This window comes from Hippocampus zosterae, chromosome 5 (assembly GCF_025434085.1).
Source record: "Hippocampus zosterae strain Florida chromosome 5, ASM2543408v3, whole genome shotgun sequence".
Taxonomy (NCBI): Eukaryota; Metazoa; Chordata; class Actinopteri; order Syngnathiformes; family Syngnathidae; genus Hippocampus; species Hippocampus zosterae.
The window spans coordinates 279,245-302,867 of NC_067455.1; the positions used below are offsets into that span (position 1 = coordinate 279,245).

At 50.8% G+C, this 23,623-nt stretch overlaps 4 protein-coding genes across 7 annotated transcripts in view; 3 read left to right on the forward strand and 1 right to left on the reverse strand.

Moving 5' to 3' along the window:
- Positions 1 to 23,623, reverse strand: part of map7d1a (MAP7 domain containing 1a) — a 98,041-nt gene that overhangs the window by 27,152 nt on the left and 47,266 nt on the right. The gene's annotated exons all lie outside the window — the stretch shown is intronic.
- Positions 313 to 2,748, forward strand: LOC127601033 (cornifelin homolog B-like). The gene is made up of 4 exons (XM_052066014.1): positions 313 to 475; positions 1,420 to 1,552; positions 1,637 to 1,773; positions 2,425 to 2,748. The coding sequence occupies exons 2-4, from the start codon at positions 1,441 to 1,443 to the stop codon at positions 2,527 to 2,529; spliced, it is 354 nt and encodes a 117-aa protein (XP_051921974.1). The 5' UTR covers positions 313 to 475; positions 1,420 to 1,440; the 3' UTR covers positions 2,530 to 2,748.
- oscp1b (organic solute carrier partner 1b) lies at positions 3,302 to 10,485 on the forward strand. 4 transcript variants are annotated; one of them, XR_007962463.1, is made up of 10 exons: positions 3,302 to 3,563; positions 4,041 to 4,195; positions 4,590 to 4,913; positions 5,720 to 5,823; positions 6,724 to 6,852; positions 6,962 to 7,031; positions 7,548 to 7,687; positions 7,773 to 7,836; positions 8,221 to 8,405; positions 9,808 to 10,485. XR_007962463.1 is itself a non-coding variant. In XM_052065967.1 (10 exons), exons 1-10 carry the CDS (start codon positions 3,452 to 3,454, stop codon positions 8,347 to 8,349), a joined length of 1,152 nt encoding a protein of 383 aa, XP_051921927.1. In that variant the 5' UTR covers positions 3,312 to 3,451; the 3' UTR covers positions 8,350 to 9,329. The 4 variants fall into 4 exon arrangements, 3 of the variants coding, with proteins under 3 accessions (XP_051921926.1, XP_051921927.1, XP_051921928.1); XM_052065967.1 differs by lacking the exon at positions 9,808 to 10,485 and having other exon boundaries at positions 3,312 to 3,563; positions 4,590 to 4,757; positions 4,833 to 4,913; positions 8,221 to 9,329; XM_052065966.1 differs by lacking the exon at positions 9,808 to 10,485 and having other exon boundaries at positions 3,303 to 3,563; positions 8,221 to 9,329.
- Positions 10,656 to 20,921, forward strand: stk40 (serine/threonine kinase 40). Its single transcript, XM_052065965.1, has 11 exons — positions 10,656 to 10,932; positions 15,102 to 15,237; positions 15,530 to 15,615; positions 15,873 to 16,016; positions 16,169 to 16,393; positions 16,473 to 16,525; positions 16,646 to 16,761; positions 16,932 to 17,076; positions 17,414 to 17,533; positions 17,934 to 18,018; positions 18,104 to 20,921. The coding sequence occupies exons 2-11, from the start codon at positions 15,111 to 15,113 to the stop codon at positions 18,317 to 18,319; spliced, it is 1,317 nt and encodes a 438-aa protein (XP_051921925.1). The 5' UTR covers positions 10,656 to 10,932; positions 15,102 to 15,110; the 3' UTR covers positions 18,320 to 20,921.

The window sequence follows — 23,623 nt, forward strand, 5'->3', positions numbered from 1 at the left end:
CAGACGCTACACTTTGCGCATACGGGACCCATGGGCGAACCCCAATGGCCGCCGCCCACCATCTCAGCAGCTTTGCAGAGCCATCGAATGGGACGCTTAGCACATTCGATGCCATTGTACACGGAACAAAAATTTTTTTTGGGGGGTGACACTTATGTGCGCGTGGTGGCCTGCACCAGCGACTTCATTTCCTCCTTGATGGCTTTGTAAAGGCACTCCAGGAGCAGCGGCGCGTGCACGCGAGCGGTTCCAAAGTCGAGGCGCCATCAGATGCCGCCTGTGTGGATGCGCAAGAAAAGCCAACCGACAAACAAAAAGCGCTTGGTTTGAGAATCACCGCAGAGATCTCGTCGTCCTTCTCAGCCCTTTTCATTTCGGCAAGAAGTGTGTCTCCACCAAACTTCCTGTGTGGCGTCAAGCTCAGCAGTTTGATCGCGAGCGGTGCGCGCACAGAAGCGCGCCCGCCCGTCTTCTGGTAAGTCGCATGGCGTTTTGAGCGCCGTCCAACATATGAAAGGATTGAATGCTCATCCATGTCGTAAATTTGCTGTCTAAGCTTCTCGCGCATGTTTCTCTCGAGTCGTTTTTTGGGGGGGATCACCGTTATACCTTGCTATGATCAAAAGCCCCTCTTGCAATATTGCACTTGACCACTATGATGAGAAAGGCGTTCACTTTTAATGTTAACCATGGAAAATATTCCATTAGGTCAATGGTGGAGGGGCAAAACATCGACACGTGCATTAGAGGGTGAAGATTAAGCTTCTTACATTTAGGACCATAAATGTCTGTTATTGATACATAAATATCCATGCTGTGTATATTACAATGCTAAATGTATTACAAAGGATGTTGATGCAAAAGAAATGCTCAAAAATATATACAGCTGTTATTTACTCTACATGTTTTTATATATATATATATATGCACATTTTCGGTGGAAAGTTAGCAATTGGAAGAAAAAAGATGTCATGTTCTGCGTTTCACGGTTCAATATGTTTGATGGGAGAGAAATAGAATTTGAATGGCTGTTGCTTGACTTTATTACAATGCTTGTTTTTATTTTCCTTTTCGGAGGTACTTTATTCAGAGAGATTCTGCATTGTGACTAATTGTCATGTTAGTCATCCAAATGTATGTACAGGTAAACAAAAAAGTATGTTTAGTTATGGGATTTGATTCATTTTACCAAAAATATATCAAGAGTGATGCACAAGGGCAGTGCTCGTCTGCCGACTGCACAAATGACACCAGGCCTCCTCGTTAGCCACTCTGTCGTGTGCAAATCATGAGCACAGCGCAACAACAATGTGGCAGGAGTCACATTCGGTCACATTCTTTTTTTTTTTTCTCCTGCAAAAAAAAATAAAAAATGTAGCAATAGGAAAACAAAAACAACAAATGTAATGTCTCATCAAGGTATCGGAACCTGCGGCCCACATGTCCAACGCAGCAGTAACCTGCCAGCCCGGCACCGGCGGCTACGGCACCAACGTCGACACGGGACGGTGGAGCACGCGACTCTGCTCCTGCTGCAACGATTTGTCGACGTGTGAGTGGAACGATTTGTACGATTCTCGTGTTGGACGATCGGGTCCTCCTCAATAGCACGATATGTCGCCCCCCACCCCACCAGGTGAAGTCGGCTGCCTCTGCCCGTGCATCCTGGGCTGCTACATGGCCAACAAATATGGCGAACACTGCTGCTTGGGCTGCGTGCCCGGCGGCTTGACGGCTTTGAGGACCCACATGAGGCACACGTATGGCATCGAGGTATGTGGAAGTGAAGAAGAGGAAGCAATGGCTTTGATTTCACTCACGCCTTGCACCAGAAAGGAAACGTGGCTCAACGGGGCGCAACTGAGAAAGTCCATCGCACTTGAGTCATACATGCGCGCTTACAAAATGCAAATCAAGTCCCAAATGTTCTTTGTGCTCCCACTCGTCGAAAGGCATTACAGGAATCCCTCGTTTTTCGCAGCCGATGGGGACCAGAAACCCCCTGTGAAAGGTCAAAACGTCCCCCCGAGGGATTTGTGTGTGGATACCAGTCCTTTTAAAATATGCAAACGGGATTTGCACTTGATCAACTTGAGACGATTACAACGGTGACGCACATATTTACTTCAATGTTCCCAAACCTCCTCCAGTACTTACCATTCCTCAACATTTGCTTCCGAGAGAGGCAAAGAGACTGACTGGCGCTGCTGGCGTCGAAGGCGGCTCTCGCTTGACTCTTCTGCTGGAGGCGCCGAGTAAGGTCTTGGCCTGCTCAAGTCTGATGTGGGAATGTTGAAGTAAAAAGCAAAACAAAAGATGAACTATTGCCAGAAGAGAGCAACCGTGACTGTGTCAACATTGACTGACAATGCGAATAATTCAAAGGTGACTTTGCATGATGTGGGCCCTCTCATCTTTTCACAGGGGACAATTTGCAACGACGCACTCATGTTGTTTTTCTGCGGCCCCTGCGAGTTGTGCAGAATGGCCAGAGAGATGCGCATCCGCAATGGAGAAACTTCAGCGTAATAGCAAAAGAATGGTGGTCATCCCCAGAGAAAGGATTCAGTCAAGACTGGGGGGAGGGGGGGGGTCAACAAATGATTATCTGGGGCAAGGGTTGTCGGTTCACACCCTTAAGATTCTCTTTGATTGACTAAAGATGCATGTAAATGAAATGTCACGTTGGCAACGTGATCATAATAAAGATTCATTTGTGTGCTTGAATGCACTCAAGTACCAACCCAACATCTGAGGGGGGCAGGGGGGGGGGTGTGCATGGTGTGTTTTGATTATTCCCATAAATGAGCAATTTCATAATTTGCTCTTATTTACCAATTGGTTTCAAAGAAAAGTATGATTACCATTTTTTCCATACATTGTTTTTGCTCCCCCAAAAATGAGAAAAAACTTTGGGACAACATATTCAAAAACGTATTGAGAACTAAATGCAGTACCTCTAATAAACTATACGTTCAGATTTAAATACAGTATACACATTGCATACATGAGTAAAAAGATAAAAATGAATGGAATACAGTCATTACAAATATACTTATTATGCAGGATAGTCATTTTAACTTGAGTAATGAAGTTTGTAATGAAAGATAATCGTGTATAATATGTTGGAAAAGTTCAATACTTTTCTAGTAATGCAACGGAGAGGTTTAAATGACATTTGTAACACCGCGATGGCTGTTTGAAAGTGCTCCAGAAATACTCTTGACTTGACTGGATTCTAAGCCTGCGTTGTGACAAATTGGAGCGTTGTGGTTCTCTTCCGCGCAACTTCCTGTTTGATGACGTCCATCGCTCTGATTGGCTACTTTCTCCGTGGCCTGGCAACAGGCGCAGAAGGCATTCTAGCAACCGATCTGATCTCCTGTCGGCCGTCGTTAGCTCGCTCTTTGTTTTTGTTGGCCGTTCCAGATTTTTTTTTCCAGGTTCCAACATGTCGTCGAGGACTCTCCCGTTGCTCTTTATCAATCTCGGCGGAGAAATGCTTTACATTCTGGACCAGCGGCTACGAGCTCAAAACATCCCCGCCGACAAAGCAAAGAAAGGTGCTGAGCGACAACAAACGACCGCTTAAGATCGAAACGCGACACACCGGGGGGGGTGGGGGGTGGGGGGGACGTATTGTCTATCCGTCTCTGTACTCTTTGATGTACTGTATTTTGGAATCTGGCTATCGCTTCAAAAGCTCTCGTTCTTCTTTTGGATTTGGCTTCGAAATGCGGATCGACCACTCGCGCCCCCTTCGATCCCCGCAAATGTCAACTTTTGCAGAAGCCCCCCCCCCACCCCCCACAACAACGGTGGAATATGGCGGTGTCAGTGATCAGAGTGAAGGAGTCACGTGATCTTATTTGAGGTGCGGCGCTTGAATTGACACGAGGAGGCCACTGTTGGCGGAAAATCGGTACTTGAGTCCCGGGGCTGTGGCAACTTTCGGGGATTTTGCCCACCCCGGTCGCGGTGTGACGTAGGCTCGATGGCGATCCCTCCCTGAACCTCTTTTGCCTTCATTCCCCGACCAGTCATGAATGACATCATCACCACCATGTTTAACAAGAAGTTCCTGGAGGAGCTTTTCAAGCCGCAGGAGCTGTATTCCAAGAAGGCGCTGCGCACCGTCTTCGACCGGCTGGCCCACGCCTCCATCATGAGGCTCAACCAAGCCAGCATGGACAAGGTGCGTCGCGCGACGCCGCGCCAGTTTGCTTCTTTTAGCATGCGTACTTTCAGAAGAGAAGGAACCCTTGAGTTGTCCGACAATGGAGAATTTACAGCAGCAAAATGACGAAAGGGAGAAGTAGAAGAAGAAAAAGCAGATCAAGAAATAGAAATAGTAGCATATTAAAGATGTTTTCAGATCTGCATTCAATAGGGGATGTCGCGTCAATACGCTGCGGCAAACCGATGGATTTTTCAGTCACGACCGAACGTGTCATCTGGAGTAGATCTGCATGGATTCACCTTAGTTTCACATCGCCTCTTCAGCGATGCCCGTCCAGCACATTGCAATCCATCTAGATTCTCTTTGCAATGATAAGAAGCTTCTTCTGGGTGCTTTCCTCTTCTTGCAGCTTTACGACTTGATGACCATGGCCTTCAAGTACCAAGTTCTCCTCTGTCCTCGGCCCCGAGACCTGCTCCTGGTTTCCTTCAACCACATGGACGCCATCAAGGAGTTTGTCAAGGACACGGCTTGCATTTTGGCTCAGGTGGACGAGACGTATCGGCAGCTCATCGAGGTGCGCCGTCGCTTTGCGTGTCGTGGGAATTCGGGTGGGGCTCTGATGGAAGCTGAGCTCATTTCTTCCTTTCAGATGTACACGCCGTTAGCGAGCGGCGAATTCCAGTTGATTCGGCAAACTCTTCTGATCTTCTTTCAGGACATGCACATCAGGGTAAGTGTCGCAAGAACGACTTTGCACGGCATGCGCTCAATGCATTCCGCGTTGAATGGGGACGGGGCCCTGCCGCTAACGGCGAAAGGCCAACAACAGTCATGCACGCTTCTCCAAAAGGTGACTGACTAATTGTCCATGGATGCCGCACGTTGACGGCAATCTTTCTGGGAGCCATCCATCCGCTGTTCATTCCAAAGAGGGAAAGGCCCCACCCCCTCGCTGCCTCTAATAGGGTCTGGTAGCTTCTTTTCATGAAAATTCAAGAAATTCAGTGTCATCCAGGTCTGGATTCCCTCTAGGGCTAGGCAATGTCCTCAGTGGGGAAACGTGTCTATTTTTCTATTTGGGACATCGATCCGACAGCAGTGGAAGGAAATACCATGTTTCTTTCCAAAGTGAGCAAATGCAGTGTGAACAGCAGAGGCCCCGGAATTGCGCCCTGTGGAACACCACACGCCTCCGGGCCAAAGAGGAAAAGCACCGTGCAGACTGTGATGGACGCAAATCTCCAACGATAGCACGCCCGCGGATTCGCTTGAAGGAGAGAAAATGGGCCTAAACACTTGCACGTACAAAATTATTCATACTAATCCTACTTCTTCTAAGTATTTTTGAGGTGGTACTTGGTGTAAAAAGGTTGTCACCCACTGGTCTCAATGAAGCTGGTCTATCGACTTGAAGAAAATTCCTTGGACTCCCCCCAGAAAAGGAACCCCCCAACCCCCCCCCAAAAAAACGAATGAGCACAGGCGTTGACGTTACAGCCGATAATTCTCATTGATTTGTGCTCTCTTGTGTGCCAGGTGTCCATTTTCCTCAAAGACAAAGTGCAGAACTCCAATGGTCGATTTGCGCTCCCCATCAGCGGTCCCGTGCCCCACGGGACACAAGTTCCCAGCTGGATAAGGTGACACCGACACAAACGTCGTCATCTAAGCCGTGGATTGAAAGCACCCCTCCCCACCTCCGAATCGCAGGTGGCGGTGGCATGAAGTAAATGAGCGCAACTGTGACGGCGGGCTTCAAAGCGGCTTTGAGGGAATGGGCAGCTCAAAAAGGGATTTCGTCGCATGTCGAATTTCACGGGCCGGGGCTCCTTCCCCGTGTTTGCCTTCCATATTCTCCGTCGTGATGCTGCCGCGTCGGCTTACGTGCAGCTAATTGCATTACTCTTGGCCTTTGCATTCTAACTTTAGACCTGCTGTGCGCTTTGATGCTCTCGCTCGCTGAAGGCTAGCGGCACATGCAAGTGGAAATCCAAACCAAGTTAGAGAGACAAAAACTGGCGTTGGTGTCAGAATGCGGGGACTAGACTGGGCTGCCTGCAGTCCAGACCTGTCCCCCGTTGAAGATGCGTGGCCCGTTACGAAGCGTGAAACACGACAACAGTTGATGCTGTACATCAAGCAGGAACGGCAAAGAATTGCACCTACGAAGCATCAACAATTAATGCCCAAAGGTTTTTTTGAATGTTGTTCAAAGAAAAGGTGACAGAAACGGTGCTTGTCATGTCCCTGTCCGGGCTTTTTGGGGGCCATCAAATTCAAAGGTAATGATTATTTGCTTTAAAAAAGCTAGAAGACGACATAGCTTGTCATCGTTGCGTATTCAATGAATTGGAGGTTGAAATCATTGTTTTCGGCTTTGCAGTTCCTTGGCACCAAAAGTTCCAATTCAAAACGACAAACTGTGACTCGCGTATATGGGAAAAACTGTGATTCAATACATATTTCAATATGTTTGCGGGGGGTAAACATTTCACAGTGAGAAGAAGTATTTCTTTTTTCTTTTTTTGTGGCTATCCCAGGATGTACAGCTGCACCGGCGAAGAGATGAGCAGGCTGCAGTTCAATAATGGCGGAAACTACACGGCTGCACTCTGCCAAGGATCCTTTGAGCTTTTCGGCGACAGGGTCACCAAACTGGGCACAAACATGTAAGACCTTTCAACGCACACGAGCACACACAAAACATGATAACGGGGGCTACCTTGTGTCTTGGCTGTCTGATCAGTGAAGTACCTTTGCTGCGGTGTGGCCTCACAGGTACAGCGTGTGCCGTCCGGTGGAAACGCACATGTCGGGAACCTCCAAGCACTCTGCTCAGCACACCAAGGTAAAAAAAATAAAAAATACAAATCCACACACTCCAAGCTTGTTGTTCTCGTGAACAAAATCACTCAAACCAAAATGGAAAACATTTTCATGAGCGCAATAGTATAAAACTGAAAATGCGTTGAAAGAAAAAGGAACAATAACATTTATAAAGCCATTGTATCATTTTGGTGAAAATGTCCTTGTTTTTTGTCTTTTGTCAATTCACATCATACACGGGCTTTTGGCGTTTTGATTTCAATACTGCTGTAGCTCCCAAAAAAAGAAAGCTCAGTCGTTTGAGAGCTGTAGCGACTTGACTACACAATAATTAGCAACAAAAATGTCTTTTTTAAAATGTCTTACACTCGACAAATGCTCCATATATTAAAGAAAAACAACCAAAGCTAACACTGAAACAAAACTAAAAGGGGGCATTTTCAAATATAAAATAAACCAATGCTGATAATGAAAGAAGTACAAAATATGTCATCCCTTGTACACCCGCGCAAAGTGTGAACAGTTGCATTGTGGACAGGTCAACCTGGTTCCCAACCCTCTGGCTAAAGAAGAGCTCAACCTCTTAGCCAAACTCATGGGAGGCTTGGAAGTCCCGAAGGCCGGCAATGCCGACAGCGGCTTCCGGGTCAACCTGTTTGCCACCGACGAGGAGGAAGAGTGGGTACCTTGCCCCCGAAGCTCATTTCTTGTATTCAAAACATACCACGTTTTGTTGTTGTTGTTGTTGTTGTCGTCGCCACAGAGAAGCGTTACTGTCCAGACCGGATGAACTGTCATACGGATTCATAAACATCCAAGCTACCAAGGTACTGCTTGTCCCACATCCGTCACTCACCGCGCCTTTTTAAGATCGAAATGCACTCCGAGCCACAGACCCGACAATTGAACGTGAGGATGGCGACCTCCAGTGGACAAAAACCGAAGCCAAACATTTGATCGTGTTCTTGACTCATTTTCACTTTGACTGCAAAATAACAGTATTATTATTGCAAGAAAAACACTGCACTTTTCATAAATGTTGAACTTTGCGTGTGCGCGCATTCTGGTCAAAAAGGACCATTGTGGAGTTAGCCGGCGGTATTCATCCATGTTTTTGTTTTGGCACCGAATGATCGGCTTTTCGTTCACGTTATTTGAAATGTCGGCCGGAAATGAGTGAAGCGGTTCTTCGGGGCAACTCTCCCCCACAGGACCAAACCGCCAACGCCGAGCTGGCCAAGATTATGGGGGAATTCGGCGAGTCTCGGGAGTCGCCCGATCTGTCCGCCGATGCCAGCAGCAAAGGGGACGACCTCCTGGCCATGATGGACGGCCTGTGACGCCATCGGACCCCTCCCTCTCCGACCCCCCGCATCCCGTGGTGGGACGGACCGCAATACGTCGTCTGCACCAGCTAAACCGCTGCTGCGACATGCGTGCAGAAAACTTCCGGGTGCTTTTTCCTCCCGACGTTGGGATTCTGTGTCCTTTGGGGTACGTTCCGGAAAAAGACCCGCGGCCATTTGACCTTGTCAGCCAAACACGTTACTGGGCTTTCCCAAGACAAACAACAGAGACGATGACGGGCATTTGATTCCAGAATTTGGGGCGGAGTTTAGGCGCCAACATTTTTGTCAAAGGACCTTTTATTTGAGCATTTCCCCAAAACTGCGACATCGTATCATTTTGGTCATCCGACTCAACTCGATCGAGATGAGATTTCCCTTGTCATATCATTCCAGACACTCGGGCGCTGAATCCGTAAGTCATTTACAAGGAAATCAAGTTTGATGCTGTTTCAACAGCTTTGTCGCAAAATCCAGACAAGTAGAAACCAAAAAAATGTACTCGACACCAGGCTTGCAATACATGGTTTCGGTTTTCTTCCTCGGTACGTGTCCCGGTCCAGACACTTACGCCGAGAGTGTATCCACTTCCTGCTTCTGCATTTGAAAGGATGCGGTGCGGGGAAGCCGCCAAAACCCAAGTGCTCTTTTGGAAGCCGATTGTCATCCGGCTTCCATGCTGCGATGGCCTCGTTGGCTGCCAGCCCAATTTCAATGGATGCTTGACGTCTGTCGTCGTCCGTGGCGCTGAACGAGTACGCAGTGAGGTTGGTCGTTTTACACCACGACGTGGAGGATTATGGGGCAGAAGTCCACAAATGACAGGAGAATTTGTCGGTGGTTCATTGCATTGTCAATCGGTGTATTGAGTAGATTTATTGATCGGATTTATGTACTGCGTTCTGCGTTGTGCACCGTTTTGCAATGTCGCTGTTCCAAAACAAATACAAATAAATTGACATTGTGCAAATGTGCTTTGTTTGGGTTTTGGTCATTTGTGTTCAGGGATTCGGTTTGAGTTTCTAGGTCTGGAGTAGGAGGGCCGGTCTGAGATTTGGGATGAGTTCTGGTTGGGGTAATGTATCTGTATTTGGGCTCGGGTTGGATCTGCGTTCAAATCCGGGTTAGTTCCGGCTTGGGGTTTGGTCTTGGTTGAATATCTCGTGTCAGATTAGTTCCGGATTAGTGTGCGTTCTGCTTTGGCATTAGCCCTAGTTTTGCCCAAGTGAATCTGGGTTCGTTCATTCCGTTTGGGATGAAGGGGCCCGGACCGGCTTTGGTTAGGGGAGGGAGACTTATGGTGTCGTTCTGGCTGTGTGTGTGGGGCGGGGGTGGTTCTGGTTTGAAGTTCCACTTTGCTCGGCGTTAGCGGGTATTAGTAGGCTACCAATTATTGAGAAATGTTTGCCAATGGAGGGCGCTATTGTAATTGTTTCCTGGTTTTTTTTGTAGGCACGGTGGCGTCATTGGCCTTTCATGAGATATTCTCATTCACCACTTTTAAAGGAGCTCATCCCTCGTGACCTTGGCAAAGAGGACGACAACCCCCCAACCTGCGCTGACGGACAAACAAACAAGCAAAAGTATTCAACTGTAGCACTGCCGTTGTCAAATTCAAGGCCCCTGGGCCTGATCCGGCCTGCAACTCAAGTGCGTCTTATTTCATGCTGTCACCGTTGATGCAATTCAACTCATGAATTCATCATTTCTGCTTTATACACACACACACACACACACACACAAACACAAAGTGTCGGGCACGCGTGACTCTAAACATCCTTAATGTGGCCTGGGGCCAATGCACTGCTGAATCACAGTGACTTAAACAAATTAATAATTTGTTGTGGCTTGTGCTTGGAATTGAGACTTTGAGAAGCTTTTGCCCTTTAGTCACTGCCATTCAAAATTGAGTCATTGAGTAACTAAAAGTGACTTTTTTTTTTACAGAATTGAATTGTGAAGCGTATAGAACTTTGTCCTGTCAACATATAAATACGTATCATCCACTATAAAGTTAAATACATAAAAAAAATGTTGAACAAAACATTTGCGGAATTGACTGCGAAAACGGTGTTTATCAACTGTAAATCAAAATGATGAGAAATAATATATTTCAGCGATTGCATTTAACCGGCCATCTGTGCGTGTGCGTGCGCGCGTGCGCGTGTGGCTACACAAACCGTTTTAATCGTTTGCACACGATGACGTAATCCCATCCTGTTCCATTACGTAAATTGAAAACAATGTCATCATCGGCGATCTGCTAGACCATGATTGGCCGAGGCAGGCTGTCAATCTTGTCAAAAGCCTGTGCGTCACTTCCGTTGTCAGGTGGCGCTGTCGCTGTGGAAAGATGCGATCGGTGGCGAGCTAGCAGGCTTTTCTTCCCGAATCGCTGCTAATTCGGAGGCTTCGAGCGGCCAACCGAACCGCGACGCTCCGTCCGGAGCCGTCGACAAGCAGAGACGTCGCCCCCCCCGCGAGAAATGTCGACGTTGTGAGGGCGGAGGACGACGCCAAGACTTTTTTCTTTTCTTTTTTTTTCTTTTTTTTTTGACCCGGCGGTTTCGGCTCGAGGTGAGCTAGCGAGTTAGCTTCGTGCTAGCCAGCTGTACCGTTTCCTATTTTGTTTAAATGGCCTCTCCCCTCAACTTGATGCTGGTCGGTCATACCTTTGCCAACCCCGAGAAATGGAGTCAACGTGCTAAACGAAGCATTGTTTCACGCCGACTAAGTAGTTTGCAGGGACAACTTGCGACTGCAGCGTGTCCTCTTTGTGTGTTCGCCTGCCCGCGTCGGAGGCTCCAAGCGAAGCGATTGTTAACTTTCAGTCAAATGGAAGTTGACCTCTTTTTAAAATGGAACATTTCTCCGTAACACTAACCAACACCGGTGGCGGTGTAAGGGAGCGATTTTGCCGCAGAGTTCAACAACTCGCTTTCGAAATGTTCGTGGGACACTTTATTAGGTACGGCTACATTGTCATCTTAAATGGCAACGGCTCATTAAACATACGCTCGTTGCCCTTATTTCCAGTCATGATGCAAATTAAAAGTAAAACTCATCCCTCCAAGTAATTGCTTGGGTACGAAGAAAAAAACTCAGTGCTATAACTCGATTGAAAAAAAAAAAAAAGAATGCACCATGATTGTTCAATCAAGTCAAGTCAACAGTATTTATAGAGCACCATTAGGAACGCGCTACTAACATATAATTGCGAAATCGTTCGACTACATTTACCCACTTGCAGACAATCAGAAATTCTCCTTAAATAATGTTTGTGGGTGTGCAATTGTGAAACCGTAACCAATGTTCCAAGTGGAGATCTCGTTGGCTGCAATGTGAACATTTTTAGGGCAGATGAGACCCGGTGACATGACCGTTGGCCTTTCATCATCTATCCATCCGTTTTCTATCCCGACTTGGGTTGCTGGTGAGCCGGCGATCGTCGGTGAAAACGAGCTTTGTATGCCGCCGAGGAGCTAAGTTTAGCTTGAGCTTTGAGTGGAAGAGTGTCCATCAGCTGTCGGGCCTCTCCGTTTTGCGTGCGTCGTGTACGATTAACTTGAAACTGGAGTCAAATGTTGTCGTTTGTGCTTCAGTCAAGTCCCGAAGTATTGGGACACGGGCAGTTCTTATCTTTTTGGATTTGGAATGAAATGAACCCAGGTGCGTTTTCACGGCACGTTGAGCCTGCATCTTACTTGCTAAAGGGAAAGCTGCTCCGAGAACGAGCAGGAACTGGAAGACGCTTGGAGGGGAGGACAGGCAGAGCGTGACCGGGGATGAAGAGCGGCGTCCACTGACTTCTGTTCCTTCCGGACTAGCTGCTGTAATTGACTCCGAAGCATTTGCGGCCAATCACGGAAGAGTGCAAGTTTGATCTGTGGCTGTCCGTCAGTGCCCTTACTTTCGGCCCCTGCAAAAGTGGGAGGCATCGAAGCAAACGATGGCCTCAAATTTGTTTACACTCGAAGCACACCTGGTTTGTTGACCACCTGTTGCGAGTCGAGTCATGGTTGTAAAGGAGCATCCCTTCGACCGCTTTCAAGACGACGGGGCGGCGGAAACCAGCGTCTGCTGTGAAACTTCCCCCGCGTCGCCGAGGTCCGTCTCCGTCACGGCTCGGGTGCAACCTCGGAAGGTGGAAAATTGCCAAGTCCCCTGGCAACTAACTGCAGGCCGGGAGAAGCGTGTGCCGATTCCTGCAGCTTGCCGCTGGTTGCGGCGGGGACGCTTGCTATCGGTTCGTCGCTCTGCGCCATAGTCGGAGAAGAGTTGTTGGAGGACCTAAAAATGCCACCCGATCGGTGAATGGGGTCAACAAATACCAAAATACTCCATCGCTGCGGTCTGAGGAGAGGTTGGATGTGATTTTGTGCCCCTCATACGAGGCCACAAAGCGGATGGAATGACTGGGGGGTCGATTTCACCGCAGCGTGATTGACGAGATATTTTTTTGGGGGTGTTGTATGGGCATGCTGTCACCGCGCCGAGGTCATCCAGGTCGTCGTGCGCTTGCCCTTTGCTTTTTAAACTTGCGGGGGGGCATCTGTTGCTGAGCTGTGTGGCCTTAAGGAGCCGATGGCTTTGTTGTTGCGAGCTCCTGTCGGTGAATCATTGACCCCGCCCCCGAGGCGCGTGCGGGAGAATGTCGCTCAAGTCTTGTCGTTTGGTCACCTGCTGCCAAAAATGCATCCATTCGTTTTGTTTTGGGAGGTTTTTTTTGCATTGTTGGCAAGGAAATCCGCCAAAGCCGCGCATGTTGCCTACCATGAGATGAGATGACTATGCGGCTGACAATTGCTGACCCGCGTTCGAAGTCGCCTTTCGCTCGCTCATGATTTGACGTGCTAATCGAGGCCGTTGGTGAGCAAATTCTGCAGAATGTATCCTGAGACGCCTGCGGCTTGCTTGTTGTAGTTTCTCCGCTGAAATAACCTGCTGGCTTTTAGGGCCACGCAAACGCAACCATCCACGCGGTGTTCAATTCCTGCCGAGCATTCGTCTCACCGGTGTCCAGTTTTATAGGAAATCATCCCAAAGATCCAGCGCAGTCTACGGATGAAAGGAGAGTGAAGAGGATCTCTGATTTCCCACTTTTTTAGTTTTTTTTAAAAATTCTCGCATGCTCAGTTTGACGTGACTTGGCGCCATGGCGGCCGTCTGTTGGGAAGCCTCGGCTCATCGGGCGGGGATGGGGACAGATGGGGACAGATGGGCGAGAGGTGCGACGGCGACGCGGTCGGCTGTCTGGGATGGGCCCAAAACAAAAAAAGAGAGAGAATTGGCCGCGGGTGGCGCGCGACGCCTTGATTGGAAAAGGAGAATGGCGGCTGATTATATGGGCAGCCCGTTACTTTGTGTCGGTCCGTCTCCTAAAAAATGGCCGCGTGCCGTTGAATCTGCTTTTTATTACCATCCTCGGATTGTGCTCGCGTGAGTCACGCTTCCTCCGCGGCTCCGATGCGCGCCGACTTGCTGTACGCGGCGAAGGCCGCATGATTGTGGGCCGTGCGTTCCGGGCCAGGTGGAAAATTGCAAATGAAAAAAATATTTTTGGAAAGCTCAATGCGCTTTCAGCACAACAGCGCCTGTAAAACAAATTGCCCGTCTATAATGGAGAGCACAGAAATGAGCATTGTCACAGCCGATTGTTGACACTGGTGTTGTTGGTTCCGTGCGCTCACTTGAAAGGAACGTGGAAGCAGACCCCCCCAAAAAATCAAAATGGCCGCAATTGGCTACTTTGACATCGTGTGAGTTCGATGGCACGACGAGACACACAAACGAGTGTCAAGAAACCACGGCCGACGTTTTGCTTCAATGCCATGGTGTGAGGTTGATTTATTTTGAGGGGGGGGGGGGGGGCTTACCACCGGTCCTTCCCAGACCTACATGTTGTCTGATTTGCCACCAAATTAGAAGGACGGATGGATACTTATGCGGCATTTGCCCACACCCTGGGGTCAGGCGGTTGGCGGTCGCACCAGGATACTGACGGCTTTTCTCGCCTGGCGGGGCAAATCCAGAAATGACGTCGGAGCTTTGCGGACGGCACTGGCTCACTGTGCGCGTGGAGGCGGCCTGGAATATTATTTTGCAATATCACACGTGTGTGTGTGTGTAGGTCTCTGTGCTCTACACACACATTGTATGCAGGCCTTCACGCTCCTTGCTGGCCGGTATGTTTTGCTGACAAAATGAGGAAGTTCAATGTTGTCGGTCGCGGACATGGCCCCCTCCCGGCCCCGGTTTCCCCACACGGGTCCACAGCCATGCCCTTTGTCATGCTTCCAGAGCCGGTTTGGCGTCATCACCCGAATACTCAAACGCGTATCTCCGTCCGGCGGCACCGGCAGTCAAAAGCGGTGAGTCATCGCTCTCCTTACTTCCCTGTTACGGGAAGCCGGCGTTGCGTCACGGCGCAGGAACGCGCTCAACAAAGCATACCTCTCCGCGCGCGGCGGCGGCTGTGGGTCCGAGTGGTGGCCGTGTCACACCTATTTTTTGTTGTTGTTCTGGCATAGCAGAGGGGCTCGTCAGCCTCATAGCTGCGCGCATGTCGCGCCGTGGCAGAGGAGAGATTTTCTGCTGAAATGTGCGGCTAAAGAGCGGACGAATCGGGAAAGCTGAGGGACGGAATCAAAAGAGTGGCGGCTGGGGAGCGTCTCCTGGCGAATGGGGCCTTCGTTTGATTGCCGGCGCTGGTCCCAATGTGATTTTCTTCTTCCCTCCCCTGGCAGAGCTCCACGATGTCCAAGCGACGTGCGTCGGAGAGGGCGGCCGGAGAGACGTCGGGCAGGGCCGGCAAGCCGCAGTGTCCGCTGTACGCCGGCATCTCTGGCGGCAACGCCAAGCGAGCTGGGCCCTTTGTCCTGGGTAAGGGAAGCGCCGGGGACGATTGCAACCTGGACTTTCCTAATGGGCAAAGATTGAGTGAGTGAATGAAAACTGAAGGGGTGGGGGGTTCTGGTGATTGTGGCCCATCGCCGTGACACAGACCGGGGAGTGTACGCAAGGTGGACTTTCTCCTGACAAGTGTCGTTTGCACGACGAGCCATCTGCAAAGGGCCAAACGAAACCTTGAGCCATGCAGGGGTGGCCATGGGCAGCCTGCATTTCATTTTCTTATTTTTTGTCATCCGAGCATTTTGGGGGTTTTTTGTTGCAGGGCCTCGTCTGGGCAACTCGCCGGTGCCCAGCATCGTGCAGTGTCTGGCCAGGAAGGACGGCAGCGACGATTTCTACCAGCTCAAAGTAAGTCGCCTGCAAACTCGGACCATCAAATGGCATTCGGTGAGCGTGCCAAGCGGCAGCGTTCCGGACCGGCTGGAGGCGCCTGACGGAGGACCGGCAGAGTCCAAAAGTCAAGCATGTTTGAGTAACCCGGCCGAGATGCTGACGCTTTCCAAGTGCTCAGAATGACGGCCACCTACAGAGGATGGACTTGAAGTCTCCCTGAAGCCGCCCTGCTTGTGATGGATTTCTTGCCTCCCCGCTGCCGTTTTGCGCAGATCCTGACGCTGGAGGAGCGAGCCGACTCGGCCGGCGAGACGCAGGAGGAGAGGCAGGGCAAGATGCTGCTGCACACCGAGTATTCCCTCCTGTCGCTGCTGCACAACCAGGACGGCGTGGTCCACCATCACGGCCTCTTCCAGGTCAGCCCCGGCAGAGCGCTTTCATTGCTCGCCATGGCGCGGCGGCGGCTGACGGATTACGGTTGCGTCCACGTCGGGAGATTAAGGAGCTTTCAGAGGTGCCGGCGAGTGGAAGTCAAAACATGACGCATACACTAATGACGCGCTTGCAGGACCGGGCCTACGAAATCGGCGAGGACCCGGAGGCCAACAAGTTGCGCAAGATGAAGAAGCGGATCTGCCTGGTGCTGGACTGCCTGTGCGCGCACGACTTCAGCGACAAGACGGCCGACCTCATCAACCTGCAGCACTACGTCATCAAGGAGAAGCGGCTGGGCGAGCGCGAGGCCATCGTCATCTTCTACGACGTGGTGCGCGTGGTGGAGGCCCTGCATAAGGTCAGCTTTCAAATGCGGACGGGGGGGCGGCGGACCTCGCGCTTCCGCGTCCCGTGTCCTGACGGGCCTTTTTCCGCAGAAGAACATCGTGCACCGAGACCTCAAGCTGGGAAACATGGTGCTGAACAAACGGTAAGGCGGGCGGCGGAGGGCCGCATTCTTGTCCCGCATTCTTGTCCCGCTCGTAGGGGGACTCGTTGGCTGCTTGCTTTTCTCGTTTGGCGCTCTCCACCGCTTTGCTTGTTGTTGCAGGACGCACAGAATCACCGTCACCAACTTCTGCTTAGGGAAGCACCTGGTGAGCGAGGACGACCTGCTCAAAGACCAGAGAGGAAGCCCCGCCTACATCAGCCCGGACGTGCTCAGCGGTGAGTGTCCCGGTAAAGTGACGCCTCTGGCCCTCGCCGCTTGTTTTTCCGTCCTCGGGGCGGGGCGCGTGCTTTAGCGGGACGGTACAAAAAAATATCTTGAGTTTGCGATCCTGTGAAATGGACGCCGATGTTTGTGGCTGAAAGTGTTTGTTGTGCCTTTTTTCCAGGTCGCCCGTACCGCGGCAAGCCCAGCGACATGTGGGCTCTGGGCGTGGTGCTGTTCACCATGCTCTACGGCCAGTTCCCCTTCTACGACAGCATACCTCAAGAGCTCTTCCGCAAAATCAAGGCCGCCGAGTACTCGGTCCCAGAGTGAGTCGCCGGGCGGGAGCCCGCCGCGCTGAGGCTTTCGGGTGAAATTCCAGGATGGCGCGCCCGCCAATGCCCGGCTAGTGGACTTAATCGCACCTTCCCCGATCGTGCGCCACGCCTTTGGAAGGATGTCCTCTTGGATGACTTCCAATGGCGGTTGAGATTGCGCACTGCCAATGGCGGGCGGCGCACCCGGCCTGTCGCCCCAAGACGTACGATAGATGTGGGCCGCTTCACCCTGAAATTTCACCTGAAAGCAGTCTCCCCCTCTCTCTCCCTCAAAAGTTGACTTGTGTCTCATGTCAATACACTTGCCCCCCCTCCTCCCCCCCTGCAGAGATGGCCGCGTATCCGACAACACGGTGTGTCTGATCCGAAAACTGCTGGTGCTGGACCCTCAGCAGAGGCTGACCGCCAGCGAGGTGCTGGAGTTGCTCGGTGACATCATCGCCTCGTGGTACGCGCACCCCTCCCTGCATGGCGAGCGGCTCTTTGCGTCACCGCTCTGCCGACTTCAATCGATGAGCGCATTTGGATTGGCATCCAAAGTCTCGGTTGCGCCGTTTGGAACGCAGCTCTGTCGTTAAAGCTTGGGCTTTACCGTCATGGCCGCCAGAGTGGAACGTTTGCCCTCGTTACACGATGCAATATCTTCCAGTATTCCATAAATGAATCCGATTGCATTGATGTCACATATTCCCGGAACCCGTTCTTGTTTAGACATTTAAAAAAAATTAAAAAAACAAGACAGAACTGAACTGCAACTGAGCAGTGAAACAATGGCCCGATGATGAAAATGGCGGCGCGGCGTGACGACCCGGGAGTGGTCGATTCATTTCAGCTCCTCGAAATTGCAGGCAGTCCGTTTCGTCGCTGAGCGGCCCGCTTCAGGTGGTTCCGGACATTGACGATCAGGTCAACCACTCGGAGCATCTGCAGGAGGTAAAAGGAGCGCCAGGCTCGAGTTGTTATTGGGGTCGGGGCTGGGGGGGTGTCGGTCTTGATGGGAGTCTTTGCTTTCCTCCAGGCCAAAGTGACGGAGGAGTCGTCGCAGTACGAGTTTGAGAACTACATGCGTCAGCAGCTGCTGCTGGCCGAGGAGAAGAACACCTTCCACGAGGCCAAGAGCTTCCTCAAGCGCCACTTCAACAGCCTGCCACCGGTGCGGCGCCTGGGCCACGACGCCCAGCCCGTCGGCCCGCTGGACGCCGCCATCCTGGCGCAGCGCTTCCTCCGCAAGTAGTCGCCGCCGCCACGTCTCTCTCTCGGTCCGCCCTCTCGTCACTGTGCAAGCCCCCCGTCGGCGGGAGCGCCTCCGCCTTCCCGCCACGCCTCCTTCCTTCCGCCGTCGTCCCCCTTCGGAAAACCTTCAAGTCAATCTACCTCTCCGTCTCTTCCTCCGTGTTGGTAAACCACGCTCACTGTTCGGCCAAGCCACCGGCGACGTTGGCGTTTTCCCCGTCACGCCGCGGGGAAAGAAACGACAAACCCTCTCCAGTTTTGGACGGAATAAGCTTTTTTTTTTTGGTCTTTCTTTTTAGCATTATGACCTCGGAGTAGCATTTGTAATATCCTATTGAAGACTTTAGGACATGATGGGAGCACACGTACTGTACTGGTCTTCTGGTCCCTGCGGAGATCTCTTTCCTAGCATCAGGCAGCTAGCGTGCGGAAAGCCTGGAAGTCGCCACGCCGAGACCCGGTGTTGGACGCGGTTGGGGGAGGGGGGACGCCACGGAACCGCTACCCGGCGCCTCATTGGGATTTGTGGTGGCTTCCGGGTAGTCTGACAGACCAGATGAAAAGTGTGCTTTTGTTTCCAGTATGAATGTGAACGACACTTTGACATGTTTGCATAGCCAAGTGCGCGCGCGTGCGCGCGTCTCAAGCCAGGCCCGCCGAGCCGGCGGCCATCTTTAAGCTATCCTCCAGTCTCTCTGTACTTTTCCACAGCGCGGTACCGGCTCAGCTCTGCGAAAACCCTCCAAATCCAGGCCACGTTCAATGCTAATTTAATCCAAGGTGGCCGGCAAAACGGGGCGCTGCATCCGAGGGGAGACTGTGGAGGACACCGTGTCGGGGACAGATTAAGTTAGCATTGGCTCTGTTTTTCTTTGGAGGGGAGGGGGGTATTTTTAATTTCAAAATATGTATTGATAAATCAGTCGCCTCCAAAAGGGCGGCATAAAAAAAAATAAATAACACACCGCTGGGGGCCAAGTGGAGACTATGCGCAGCGCGCCACCACGCCTTCCAGCGAGCATGTTCATTTTCTGGCATTTCCAACAGACTGTGGAGATGCGCAGCACTTACGTTCCCACCCCCACCCCACCCCATTTCTAGCAACGAATCCTCGAACGGCTTCCTCTGTCTCCACTTGGCTGCAGTAGCCCGATTTCCCGCCTCCTTTCCATGGCCGTGAATGCCTTTGCGCTCTCTGGCCAAACAAAACCACAGCAACGAAAATCCCCCGCGCAGATTTGATCGGAGAGCCGAGTGAGTGCCACGCGGTGGAAAAGCGTCCAACTAGTGTTTCTTATCTGGCACACTGTGAAAAGCAGAGCAACACCGAGCTAGCCCTTGATTGTCTATTCACAGCCCCCCCCCCCCCTCATGTACATGCATGTATGATTCCACTTTGTCGGTGCTCGGTGATCCACACTGTAATTACTTTCCTTGTCTTGTTTTTGAATTTCACTTTGGTTTTTTCTGGTTGCCTTGGATTGCGCTGACTATTTACTGAATCAAGGTTCTCTTTTTTTGAGGCGAAGCTTCTCTTCGGCGACTTTGCCGCAGTATCAATTAGGCTTCCCACTATTTATGTTTGCATCCCAACCTCGTTCACTTAACATTTCAAGGTGGATTTATTTATTGTTCTCTCAGCTACGATCATGAAAAAGTAGCCCCCCCTCCCCAACTCAACAAACTCAAATGCATCATGTGCTTGCCATATCGCCACCGTTTAAGCTACTCTGCCTTATGCTTGGTTCTAATAATTAATATTACTGATTTATTTTGAAAAAAACACTCAAGTGTAACTTTTTTTTCTCCGGATTCATATCGTTCATTAAAAAAAAAATCGGATTATTTCGTAGAATGATTTTGCATGATTTTTTTTTCCTTGAAATATTCCCCATGGTTTCACAGCAATTGGAATCTTGAAATATTTGTCAAGTACGTCCACGCCACACAAAGAAAAAGAACAAAATTGTACCGATATTTCCCTTCTTTTCCTCCCAATTTTATGGTTGTGGGTGGGGGGCGCGTACACAACCTTTTCCCTAAAATACGGATCAGAAGGCTTTCCCTGAGTTTGGGCCTCATTCTAATTTCAATGCATCGTCGCCATATGTTGGAGCAAAATTGCTTGCAAAATATTTGTCATTTGGTTTCATTCACTACATTGGTTGTTTTTATATTCAAACATTTTAAACCAAATTGTATTTATTCCCTAGGCACCCCCTTCCCGGATGACATCATAAATTTTGATGAAACTCGTCATTTATGAGCAAAAATAAGTTTCCACAAAGCTATTTTCCCCCTCCTCACAAAAACAAACAAACAATTGCCCTTTTTAAGTAGCACAACTAATAATTTGAAGAAAAATCTCCCCGGCCGCTTCTTTTGGGCATATTGCTGATTGCTTTCCAGCGTTCATTTGACAAAGTGGTTCCTGTCTTTCGTCAGCTGCTTGCTCATCAATGGGGGCATCTCGCAACTCATGAATGACATTCTTGTACAGTTGGAAAATCACCTCTGGATTTAAAGAAAGAAACGAACATATTTTTCTACTTCATCAGAAACTCTACACGCATGTCAGCAATAAACTTTGATATGGAAAATAAGTCTTGCGCCTTGTTTGGTGATTGCAACGCTTTCTTTTGGCCAGCAGGTGGCAACGTTTCTCAAATGTTTCGTTTTGTTGATGTCAAAGAATTGGCTCGGAGAGTTTCCACTCGCTTTGGAGCCACGCCGATGGCTAACTTGGCGAAAGCAACGAGGGAGCCTTTCGCGGCGGTGCCAAGACTGTTGCTGGGGGGCTAAAAAGTCGGCTAGCGCACAAATTGGCAAGACAAAAAAAAACTGCGCCTGGAAACTACAAGTTTTGAGTTTCAAACCAGATTTGCGACGCCCGCAACCAAGGATCGTCCGCTTCCGCATCCCCACGTGAGTGTTTGTTTCTGCGGACGCTCTTTTCTGGCGACAAACATCGGCAGAGAAGAAAGCGCTTTGGACTGAAAAAAGGAAACAAATTTTGTTTTCGCCAGTTGGGACACTTGGCCGTGGGAATGTGAAGCCGGAGACGTCGAGCTCAGGACTTCTTCCACGGCGGCTCGGCGAACACGTGCTGCCAGAGGTAAACGCGGCGTTTTAATATACAGCGTGTGTAGATATTGGATGTATATGAATTGGCACTTGGAAAACAGACAAACGTGACCTTGATCATAGTGCGTCCCGTCGCTACTTTCCAGGTGCCAACATTGTTGTGAGTGCTCGTCGCGTGTTCAAGGCAATCCGGCTAACTGAGCTCGGCGTTGCTTCCCGCCTGCGTGCGTCTCCTCGCTAAGCGCTGAGCAGTGAAGAGTGCGAGTGTCGAGTGACGCGGTGATGATTGTGGCAAATGCCAACGGAAAAGAACGAAAACGGCAGGCGGGCGTGATGATTTCTTGGTTTCCCCTCCTCACGCCTACCGCCAAGACATGAGAGTAGCCTAAACGGCCGCGAGAGGGCGCCGTTGCAACACTGGAGTCATGGACGCGGTTCAGGGAGGGCATGCAAATGTCATTGGTGCTGTTAGCTCGGAGCAGCTGGGCCTTGAAGACCACCATCCTACAGTATGTCACCATTTTGTTGCCCGATTACCCCGGAGAGCTTTTGTCCTATCAAAAGGAGATTTATTTCTTTGGTGGCAACAGAAATTGACGTCTCCCAAGTCTCAGAAAAAAAAACAAACATCAGAGAGATGTCGCAGCCTAAATGGCAGTTGGAGCGAATGGGGGCTGCTTTTCAAAGCGCCACGCTTGTCACGATGATATCTCGTCCGCGAGTCGCGAGACGCTCGCCTTTCCCGTTTTGACTTCCGACACATCGGCAGCCTCCACTTTGCGGTCTTTGTCCTTTGCCCCCGCCCGGCCAATCCCACATTGGAGCAGGGCCGCAAAAGCGGCGCGCCGGCTCAAAGCTCATCCGTCGCCGACCGGTTTCAAGGCCAGTTCTGGGAGCTTTATGATGTTCTTGATCTACGATGCGGCGGAAGGATGATCAAAAGAGCATTTCTGGAAGTCCGCGGCGTCACGGAACGCCGCCGGAGACGATCGGCGCCGACGCTGAGGATTTCATCTTGGCCGCGCTTTCATCCGCATCAAAAGGAACGTTGCCGAAAAACGCATTCCAAGCCGCGAGCGTCCGCCCTGCGGCAAAGCGTGGCGTCCGTCTTCGGGGAGAGCGCGGAAAGGCGTTCGCCCGTCGTCTTTTCAAGAAGCCGGCGGACGCTTTCCATGCGAGTCTGGTCTTGCGCATCCTTGCAATTCGTGTCCTCTTTCAAGCCCGCCGACGAGAAGAATGTCGTCAAGCAGCCGCATATTTTGGCGTGATGGAAACTCGCGCTCTGAGCGTGACGCTTTTATCGTGTCTCCAATTTGGGACTTTCCAATTTGGTTAGGTTGGAATCGGTGGGCAAGGGGCAAAATGCTGTTTGACTTGAGCTTTTCCTTCCTGTCTGAGCGGCGACGGTTCCTCCCCCGCGACGTCGATGCCCGTCCGTCATCTGGCTGGCCAACCGCCGTCTAGCGCAAATCGCATCCCGAGCCAATCGAAGCAAATTCGTCATCTCCTTCGATTGAAAGTCTCGCCGAGCAGGAGGTCGGAGCAGCAACACGTACGCCGAGAGAATGCGGCGGGGCCCGTGGCAGCGATGTCGGGAGGGGCTCGATATCTGGAAGGAGACGCCACAAAAAAATCCAAACAAGTCAAGGTTGTGGAAGGCATTTTCTTGGACCTCAGCAGCTGGTGCGCCACAAGGTTCTGGTGCGAGCCCCTTGAATTCTTCTCACTAAAATGTCGATTGCGTCACCTCTGGCGTGACAAGTGAGCGAGTGTGCCCGTGTTTGTGTTTTGTGTTGGACTGTTGGACTCGACTCCAAACCAAAGACTGTGCGGATGAGTTCAAACAATGTTGGCTCAGTCCAAAGGGCACCGGGAGGCTGCTGTCGGCCGACGCAAACAGAAGTTGCGGGCCCCGGCTCGTTCGCGGGAGCAAAGCGTAATTGCTAGGCTTGCTGTTGCCTGGTGTCCGCCGGAGCGCCCTCTAATTGTCTCTGCGAGCGCGCATTCCCAGCCGAAGCGCCGCTTTGGCTTCACCGACACCCGGCGTGACCGCTTTTCGGCTCCTCGTACGTCGTGCGAAATGTTGGCGCCGAACGGAGCTGCTGAATGTTTGATGGCATTTGAAACCAGTCTGAAACATCCGCCCCCCACCCCCTGCCACATAAATTCCACTTAATTGTAGTGTCCGCTAAACATCTCGGCAGAAAATGTAGGCACGTTT